Below are 9,154 nucleotides of genomic sequence, written 5' to 3'. Positions count from 1 at the left end.
GTTGCCTGAAATCAAAATACGCCTTAAAATAGCAGAGGTGATAATAGAAGGCGGAGGAGTCGGCAGGGCATGCTGCCACACCCCTTCCCAGGGGAAGAGGAAACCATGTCTCCGTTCTCCCTGGGTCCCAAACCCAGGGCCATTCTGCCAAAGCTCACTCTGGGCAGACATCACTAGGCTTCCTTACAGAGCTTAGCCAGCCTCCTGAATTGCCTTCCCTGGCCTATATACCCAAGCCCCTCCGCCAGCCACTGGCAGTTAAGGCAGATTTGCATACAACAGGTGGGAGCAGTGGACCCAGATGAAGGTTGTGCTGAGTCAGCAAGCCCGGGCGATGGGCTAACACTTTTCAGGCAGCACAGCCAAACTCCCACAATGCTTGGCTCTCATGATGGTCACAACAGAATACTATTTAGACACATTGAGTGTGAGCGGCTACTATATACACATTAGTTATTCAAGATTGAGATAGCCCAACCTGTAAAGACTCTACCTTCATTCAAGCTTGACCACCAGGATCCACACGACAGAAGCAGACAACCAACTCCACCAGTAGAGACCACAGCATACAAAACACGAAACTACACATACAAAACATAACCGGTGTAATAAGATTTTCAAAGCCAGATGTGGCACGCACCTTTCATCTCAGCGCTTGGGAGGCAGAGGCAAGTGGGTTCAAGGCCAGCCTGGTCTACAGAGTTTCAGACTAGACTGGCCTCAAACTCACAGAGATCCACCTGACTCTGCCTTTATATGCTGGGATTAAAAGTGTGCCGCTAATTTTTTTAAAACTGTATCTTTAGGATGGAGTGCGGTGACATGTCTTTAACCATTCAAGAGACAAGAGGCAGGGAATCCCAGCACTTGGGAGGCAGAAGCAGGTGGATTTCTGAGTTCAAGGCCAGCCTGGTCTACAGAGTGAGTTCCAGGACAGCCAGGGCTACACAGAGAAACCCTGTCTCAAAAAAACCAAATAATAATAATTAATAAAAATAAAATAATAAAGAATAAAATAAAACCAAAGACACATTTTTCCCTTCTTTTCCAACCCCTGGCTATGTGCGGTGCTCAATGGGGTGAGGTATCGTACAATACGCAGAGCCCTGACAGAACTTGCCTTGCATGCATAAGCCCTTGGTTTTATATCCCCAACATTCCATAAACAAGTAGCAATTTTACTGTGTAATCCCAGCACCTGGAAAACGGAAGCATGGAGGATGTGCAACCCAAAATCCCTCTTTACTACATAGCGAGTGTGAGGCCAGCCTGGGCTAAGGGAGACAGTGTCAAAAAACAAGAGCCATCCACCCAAACAAACTTGGCTGGGCCAGGCAGTGGTGGCGCACACCTTTAATCCAAACTTGGTTGAAGGAAAGACCATCTTTCTAGGCTTAAAGAAGCCTACTGACGGTGCAGGTGTCCCATAGAGGCAAACGGCCTAATCTTCCTCCATTTAAAACAATTTACTGAGGTCAGTGCTCTTCAAATTACATACACGTTGGGGTCACAAATCTATCACAAGCCATAACTCCTCTCCAGGCCCTAATGCCTCTACTCTGCACCTGCCGGAGAACTACATTTCCCACAATCCAAATCGGCCGAACCCTGCCCTCGAAAGCGGGTAGAGGCGGGGCCTATCGCCCCCGGCACAACAACAAGCGTCCAGGGGAGTCTGTCCTCTGTTCCGTGGGGGATGGTTTTATAAGAAAGAGATCGCTGTCCCTGGTGAGGGAAACTACCTGTCGTAGTAAGGTATGAAGAAAGGCTCTGCAGTGTAGCGCGGCAGAGGGTCCAGTAGCCGAGACAGGGACGGAGCGGGCCACGCGTGCTGCGCAAAGGCGCAGCTTGAGCTTCGAGCCGCTGAACCCCCATCACGTCTGTGAAGGTGAGTAGGGGGTGCAGCGGACCGACACTCTTCTGAGGCACCCCTCACCACGGTGAGCATAACCACCGGCATCCCAGACAACTCTAAAATCCACTGACCCCTATATTGTGACATCGGGCTACCATGACTTCTAAAACGCACCTTACATTCAAAGGATCAGTAATCCTCCAGTAAGTACTCCGTTGCCTTTCGTCAGTGTTCAGTATCTTTTTCCACAGGACCATGCGTTTTTAAATACAGCAAAAGCTCTCTCACCCTTTATCGCCCTTCCTTGCCCTGGCACCTAGCAAATAGCGAGGTGCAGACCTTAAAGTCGCTTGCATTCTTGATTCTCAGTCCCATCTGGTGTCCCACTGAGTACCGGTCTGTATGTTCCCTGTTTGATATGCAGCAAGTTAGATACTTGGAAATGGTGACGACCATTCTACACTGTATGCAAAACAAAACAACAACACAAATTGTGCTCAGGGAAATGTGTAATTTGCTGAGTATAGCTAAGCCAAGTGTGGGGCTTGGATGCTCTCCTTTAGTCCCAGCACTCAGGAGACAGAGGCAGGCTGACCTCTGTGAGTTCAAGTCCAGCCTGGTCTACATAATGAGTCCCAGGACAGCCAGGGCTATGTAGAGAGACCCTATCTCAAAAACAAACAAGCAAAAAGCAGTTAAGCTTTACTGTGCCCCAAACCTAACCATTTGCAGTACCTGGTAATGTAAGTTCTTTGGTTAACCTTAAGAGTTGCTTAACCTTCTGGACCCGTTTTCTTATAAAATGAGAAAATTAGGTTAGATGAGTTTTAACAACTTTCTAGATCTAAAATTCTGTGCATTGGATCCGGGCGGAGGTATGCATGTCTTTAATCCCAGAACATGGAAGGCAGGGGCAGGTGGATCTCTCTATGTTTGAAGCCAGCCTGGTCTCCAAAGTGAGTCCAGAACAACCAGAGCTACACAGAGAGAAACCCTGTCTTCAAGCAGTAGACTTCAGTTCCTGTCACACTATGTGATAGCCAAACATCACTGTCATTTTCTAGCTGCACCAAGAAAAGTCATAGATACTTATATATTCTTGTTTAGCAACATTGTTACAAAGAACTGACTTTCTTTTTTATATACATATGGTGTTTTGCCTACACTATGGCTGTGCACCATGTGTGTCCAATGCCTGAGTGGGCCAGAAGGAGTCAGACCCCCTGGAACCAGAGTGAGAGACATTTATTAGCTGCCATGTGGGTGCTGGGAACCACACCTCAACCCATTCTCTTGCCCCCAAGAACCAAAGCTTACTAAGGACATGGAACCCATACCCTTACCTGGTTATTGATGAAAAGAAAATGACTGATAGTACAAGTGTATCCAACTGCTCTTTGCTGTTTTGTAGATCACTGTTAAGAATTCCAGATACAATGATAAACACAGTGTGCATGAAGACCACTCGGATCTTGAGACTGCACCTAACAAACGCTTCCTTGATTCCTCCTGGTATAAAAATGCTTTCAGACCCCAGATCCAGGATGATATCAACCCATGAATCCCAGAAGCTGAGAGAATATTACAGGCTGCTGAATCTGGATGAAGGATGCTCTGTAGACGACGTCAGGGAGTCTTTTCACAAGCTCGCCAGGCAGTACCACCCAGACAGCGGTTCTAGTGATGCTGACTCTGCAACATTTATAAAGATTGAAGAGGCTTACAGGAATGTGCTGTCCCATGCGATAAAACGGATGCATGCCGGACAGGATAAAGCTGAAGATGCAGCAGAAGATGAAGAAGAAGGAAAGTTCAAATACAACACACCTCAGCACCGACATTACTTAAGCTTCGAAGGTGTCGGCTTTGGGACCCCCAGCCAGCGAGAGAAACAATACAGGCAGTTCAGGGCGGATCGCGCGACGGAGCAGGTGATGGAATACCAAAGGCAGAAGCTTCAGAGGGAGTTCTTCGCCAACAGCATAACTGTCAAGGACGTACGGCAGAGCAAGCAACAGAAGATAACTCAAGCCATCGAGCGCCTGGTGGAGGACCTCATTCAGGAATCCATGGCAAAAGGAGACTTTGACAATCTCAGCGGGAAAGGAAAACCGCTGAAGAAATTTTCTGGCTGCTCATATATTGATCCCATGACTCACAACCTGAACCGAATATTGATAGATAATGGATACCAACCAGAGTGGATCCTGATGCAGAAGGAGATTAAGGACACCATCGAGCAACTCCGAGAAGCGCTTTTAATGTCTAGGAAGAAGCTGGGGAACCCTCTGTCACCCACAGAGCAGAAACAGTGGGCCCAAGTGTGTGAGCAGTTTCAAGAAAAGATACGAAAGCTGAACAAGCGAATTAATGATTTCAACTTAATTGTTCCCATCCTGACCAGGCAGAAAGTCCATTTTGACGCACAGAAAGAAATTATCAGAGTCCAAGAAATGTACGGGGCCTTCGTAGAAGCAAACGAAGTCACAGAAGAAAACCAAACTGACGTTAGCCAGGGAGAAGAATCAAAAACACCCAGAGTCAAGGCAGGCTTTCTAAACTGGCTAAATCTGTGGAAATCTATTAAAATATGACTGTTTTGTTATTCACGATCATTTTCCACTCTGGTCAGTTTTGAGTTGCTCTGACGTCAGACGCAGAACCTAAGATTGACTGTCGTGCCCCAGGGGCCTGAGAAGTGTGTGCCTTTGTAGTTTTCACAGAACTAATCACACCCCGGTGGTAGATGAGAAACTTGGGTGAGTTCTGCTGTAATGATGTAGTAAGAGGCAGACCCTGCCCCTGAAGGAGCAGGCTCCGGCGCCAGACTTCAGGTATCGGCCTCTAGGACTGAAGCACAGACCCGAGGCCCACATAGGGCCTTCCAGAAACCTCAGAGCTCTCTGAGACACTAGCAACTTATAGGTAGGTAGTCGCTGTTTGACTTTTCTAACCATAAGGACTTAAGCAGCAATGAAACCAAAAGGTATAGAACTGAAGAAGTTGTAATGAGATTTAACCAACTGTGGTCTCCAAATGAAAATTCAAAACCTCAAAAGAACAAAGGAAGGAAGGAAGGAAGGAGATATGAAAGGAAATGAAAAAGAAAGGGGCTGGAGAAACTGCCCAGAGGGTGAGAGTCTTTGCTCTTTGCTGCTCCTGCAGAGGACCAGCATCCTAGTCAGGTGGCTCACAACTGCCTGTAACTCCAGCTCCAGGGATCCAGTGTGCACACACACATGTGCACACATACGCATGTGCACACACATGTAACAAATTAAAGATCTCCAGACAACAGGTAGTTTTTGCAGGTTTCCTCTGGTATATTCCAGAGCTTATTAAAGCTCTAAAACTGTGGGAAGGCTTTTCAAACACCTGCTAGGTGCTCTAAAACTGAAAGTCAGGAAAAAATAGACTTCTGGGGCTCCTGTATTTACAAAGGCCTTCCCTGTGGGCACTGGACAAAGAAAAGGGCAAGTAGGTAGGCTAACTGTGACCCACTGGCCACAGAAGTCAGTTAAACTGATTGATTTAGAAGTTCTGAAAATGTTAAAGTTGATTATATTTTTGTAACTTTTGGAGGGGGCAAAAATCCTTAAGAACAATACAAAGGTAAAAGTTCACTAGCAGTTTCTTCTCTGGTCACCAGCTATACAAAGGTAAAAGTTCACTAGTTAGTAGTTTCTTCTCTGGTCACCAGCTATACAAAGGTAAAAGTTCACTAGTTAGTAGTTTCTTCTCTGGTCACCAGCTATACAAAGGTAAAAGTTCACTAGTTAGTAGTTTCTTCTCTGGTCACCAGCTATATTGTAGGTTCCCATAAACCTTGCTTAAGTGCCATGGTGTCCTAGAGCAGACTCCCCAGAGATGGTTCAACAATGTTAACCCCCAACTTATCCCTCTTTGGAACACAACAAAGAGACCCTTTGGCAGTTTGTCTAAGATGAGGTATCTGAAATATGTTCCTTGGCATCTTCGGTGAGTCTCCTTTCAGAAAACCCGGGGCTCTCAGGCTTGGCTAATTGCTTTGGGCACAGAATCGGGTCCCCAGAAGGAAGCCAAAGTGTGCAGAAAGGAGCTGACCTATTTCCAGAGCAGAGTGGAGATGGGTTTCAGAACAGCTCCTGACACGGACATGGGGCCGAGTCATTGTGTAAAGTCTGCAGTGGTCAAAACATCAAAGAAGCCAACATCCTCAAAAGAAAGTTGGGCCCTTTCTGCTTTGACGATGGGGCAATTGGTTGACATAATGAGTAATTTTTTGTTGTTGGAATGAGTTATCTGATAGTACTATATGTATTACTAAAGGAAACTGTCAGCAGCGTGGAGTATGGCTTTGTGCTAAGAGCTCTGGCTCCCGATCACTGTAAGAGCCTGGTATTCTGTGATGCTTGCTTTAAAACTGAGAGTCTGGAGTGAACATGGAGTGGAAGAATCTTCAGTGTTATACATGAGAGGGTGAGGTCACCAAAACTATTCATTAGTACCATTCACTTGATCTGCAGATATCTATATTAATAAAATTACCTTAATGATTGTTCTGTGGTCCATTGATCTATAACCAAGCAATCGTGAACAACCGCCACATTTTGCGCTAGCTAAGTGGGTTTTTAAATCGTTTTTATTCCTGTGCTATTTTCTTTCTTTTCCTTCTAGTTTTCCTATTTCGTGTGTGTGTGTGTGTGTATGTGTGTATGTGTGTGTGTGTGTGTATGTGTGTATGTGTGTATGTGTGTGTGCACAGTACCCATGCCTGATGCCCATGGAGCCCAGAGGTGGGTAGCTCTCTTGAGCCTGGAGTTATAAACAGTTGTGAGCTGCCACTGGAATGCTGGGAATTGAACCCAAGTCCTCTGGAAGAGCAGCCAGTGTTCTTAACCACTGAGCCACGTCTCCAGCCTCCACTGTCTTTTATCGTTTGAAGCAGTCTGAGGTAATCCAAGCTGGCCTCAATTTCACCACATAACCAAGAGTGACTTTGAACTCCTGGCCTTCCCGCTCCTACCTCCCTGGTGCTGCGAGCACACACAGGCAGGTGCCTTACCACAGCTTTATGGTTTACACAATGCTGGGCTAGGACCAGGGTCTCACACAAGCGAGGCAAGCGCGCTCCCAGCTGACGCCCGGGCCCTTCTGACCTTTTTGGTGGATGATCGAACATCTGACTGTGACATCAATCTTCACATTAAAAGGGCAACTTCAGGGCCTGGAGAGGTGGCCCAGCCATTAAGAGCACTGCCTGAGTTCAATTTCCAGCAACCACATCATGGTGGCTCACGACCAAAAGTATTGGGATCCGTGACCACCTTCTGCGTCTGAAGACAGCTACAGTGTACTCAGATGCACGCCTCTAATTCCAGCACTTGGGAGGCAGAGGCAGGCAGATTTCTGAGTTTGAGGCTAGCCTGATCTACAGAGTGAGTTCCAGGACAGCCAGGGCTACACAGAGAAACCCTGTCTCAAAACAAAACAAAAAATCTTAAAGGGGATGGCAACTTCACTTATGTAAAAACAGCCTCATCTCAGCGGCCCTTCTCAGCTCTCCAGGCCCTTCATTGCTGTGCTGTGATTAAACACCCTGACAAAAGGCAACTTGCAGAGGAAGGATTTATTTCAGCTCTCTGTTCCCCATTACAGTCTGTTATCACAGGGAAGTGTAGACATTGGAAACTCGACACAGCCAAGCACATCACTTCCGTAGGTAGTCAGGGGCAGAGACACCAATGCATTTCAGGCTTAGCTTTCTCCGCTCACACAGCTCAGGATCCAAACCCAGGAAAAGCGGGGCCCCCTTTTTAGGCTAAGTCTTCTCACACCAACTAAGGCCAGCAAAACAAGCCGGACGTCCAGGCACATCCACAGGCCAGTTTGATTGACGTAGGCATTCCCTCACGGTGACCCAGCTTCCCAGCAACTGTGAGGTTGTATCAAGCTGACAGAACTAGCCATTGAGGAAAGGCTGAGGTGTCAGAGCACAATGGAAAACACACAGAGAAGCTTGCCTGCTGCTGGCCACCTGCTTCTGCCAGGACCGGCCCATCATTCTGAGGCAAGAGCCTCTGAGTCACAGCCTCCATCAATTTGCTGGGACCTCAGCCCTACAGCTGAACCCGGAAAGAACAGCAGCCATACATGGTCAAAGGGAGAGACATTACTTCCAGGGACAAGCCTATCAACACTAGTCAGTTGTGAAGGGTTCCGAGAGTTGCTCCCAGACCAGCCAGGACTGCATAGTGAGACTCTGTCTCAGATTAATGGGGGAGGGAGAGGGCAGGTCAGGCTAAGAGGCATGATTAAGGGGAGCATGTGCCCAGGAGGGGGACATTCCGGTACCCCCATGGTCAACTAACAGTTTACCTGTTCTTAGGAATATCATCAATATCGTATTTCTCTTTTGGTGGCAGTTTGGACATTGTCTGCTGAGGTCATGACATCTACCATCCCCCTATCTGAATTGTCAGCAATCTATGAGGGGGCCAAATGGACTCCTTGGTGTGTCAGTTGTCACCAGCACCCTAGGCAGAGGACAATGGAACCCTCTTCATCTCTGGTTTAAAGACAAACACAAATGGAATAGCTCTGACCCCAATAGCTGACACCAGACTGGGGCAGCCAATCCTTTTTACTTGAGGCTCAGACATAAGGACAGGCCTTGGGATGGGCAGCCTCACCTGTCACTCTCTCCAGTTTGTCACCAAGCTGAGTTCCTAGCTTGCTGGAGAGTGACAGAGCCCACTGTCACCCACCTCAAAGGAATACCCTTAAAGGCCCTGACATGATGGATGTTCTTTGCCTCCAATCACAATCTCAAAAGTCTGGCTTCCTGTGGGAGGGCTCTATCGTCTCAGGTGATAAATGTGAATGTGGGCATTCCCCACCACCCTTAAGTAAAGACAACAGGCCAGATGCGCTCAAACACACCTGAGTAAGCTTATAGACGTGCTCAGACAGACCCACGGCTGTGGGGAGAGTTCCTACCTGGGGTACACAGGTAAAGAGGACATCTGTGCTCCTGAAGATGTTCCAGAAGGCGTGTTTCTTTCCTCTGATGTTTAGAGTTGGTTCCCGCCTTCTATTACAGGCAAGCTTGGTTCTGTCCGCTCTTTTATCCAGGCACGGTGTATTATCCGTCCCGCACTGCTACAACTAAATGCCCGGGGAGGGCTAACTTTATTAATAAGAGAAAGTCTGGTAGCCCACGGCACTGGTGGGCTAAGGGTAGAGCACTGCCACCAGCTCTGGCGCGAGTTCTCCTGGTTGTATCACGTCTTGGCAGGAACCTGACTTTGGAGAGCTCGC

The 9,154-nt window shown here is 47.5% G+C and overlaps 1 protein-coding gene across 2 annotated transcripts; it reads left to right on the top strand.

Moving 5' to 3' along the window:
- The first annotated feature begins 1,646 nt into the window (after positions 1 to 1,646).
- Positions 1,647 to 6,389, top strand: Dnajc28 (DnaJ heat shock protein family (Hsp40) member C28). 2 transcript variants are annotated; one of them, NM_138664.2, is made up of 2 exons: positions 1,647 to 1,888; positions 3,267 to 6,389. In NM_138664.2, exon 2 carries the CDS (start codon positions 3,292 to 3,294, stop codon positions 4,447 to 4,449), a length of 1,158 nt encoding a protein of 385 aa, NP_619605.2. In that variant the 5' UTR covers positions 1,647 to 1,888; positions 3,267 to 3,291; the 3' UTR covers positions 4,450 to 6,389. The 2 variants fall into 2 exon arrangements, with proteins under 2 accessions (NP_619605.2, NP_001093208.1); NM_001099738.1 differs by having other exon boundaries at positions 1,647 to 2,058.
- Positions 6,390 to 9,154: the final 2,765 nt, after the last annotated feature.

This window comes from Mus musculus, chromosome 16 (assembly GCF_000001635.26).
Source record: "Mus musculus strain C57BL/6J chromosome 16, GRCm38.p6 C57BL/6J".
Lineage (NCBI taxonomy): Eukaryota > Metazoa > Chordata > Mammalia > Rodentia > Muridae > Mus > Mus musculus.
This window is presented reverse-complemented; position numbering and strand designations above follow the sequence as displayed.

What these genes read in the sequence shown, in the direction of transcription:
- Dnajc28 (NM_001099738.1), top strand. Translation starts at nt 2,012, where the DNA reads ATGACTTCTAAAACGCACCTTACATTCAAAGGATCAGTAATCCTCCA. An exon ending in AAAGGATCAGTAATCCTCCA is followed by an intron (nt 2,059 to 3,266) that starts GTAAGTACTCCG and finishes GCTGTTTTGTAG; the next exon opens with ATCACTGTTAAGAATTCCAG.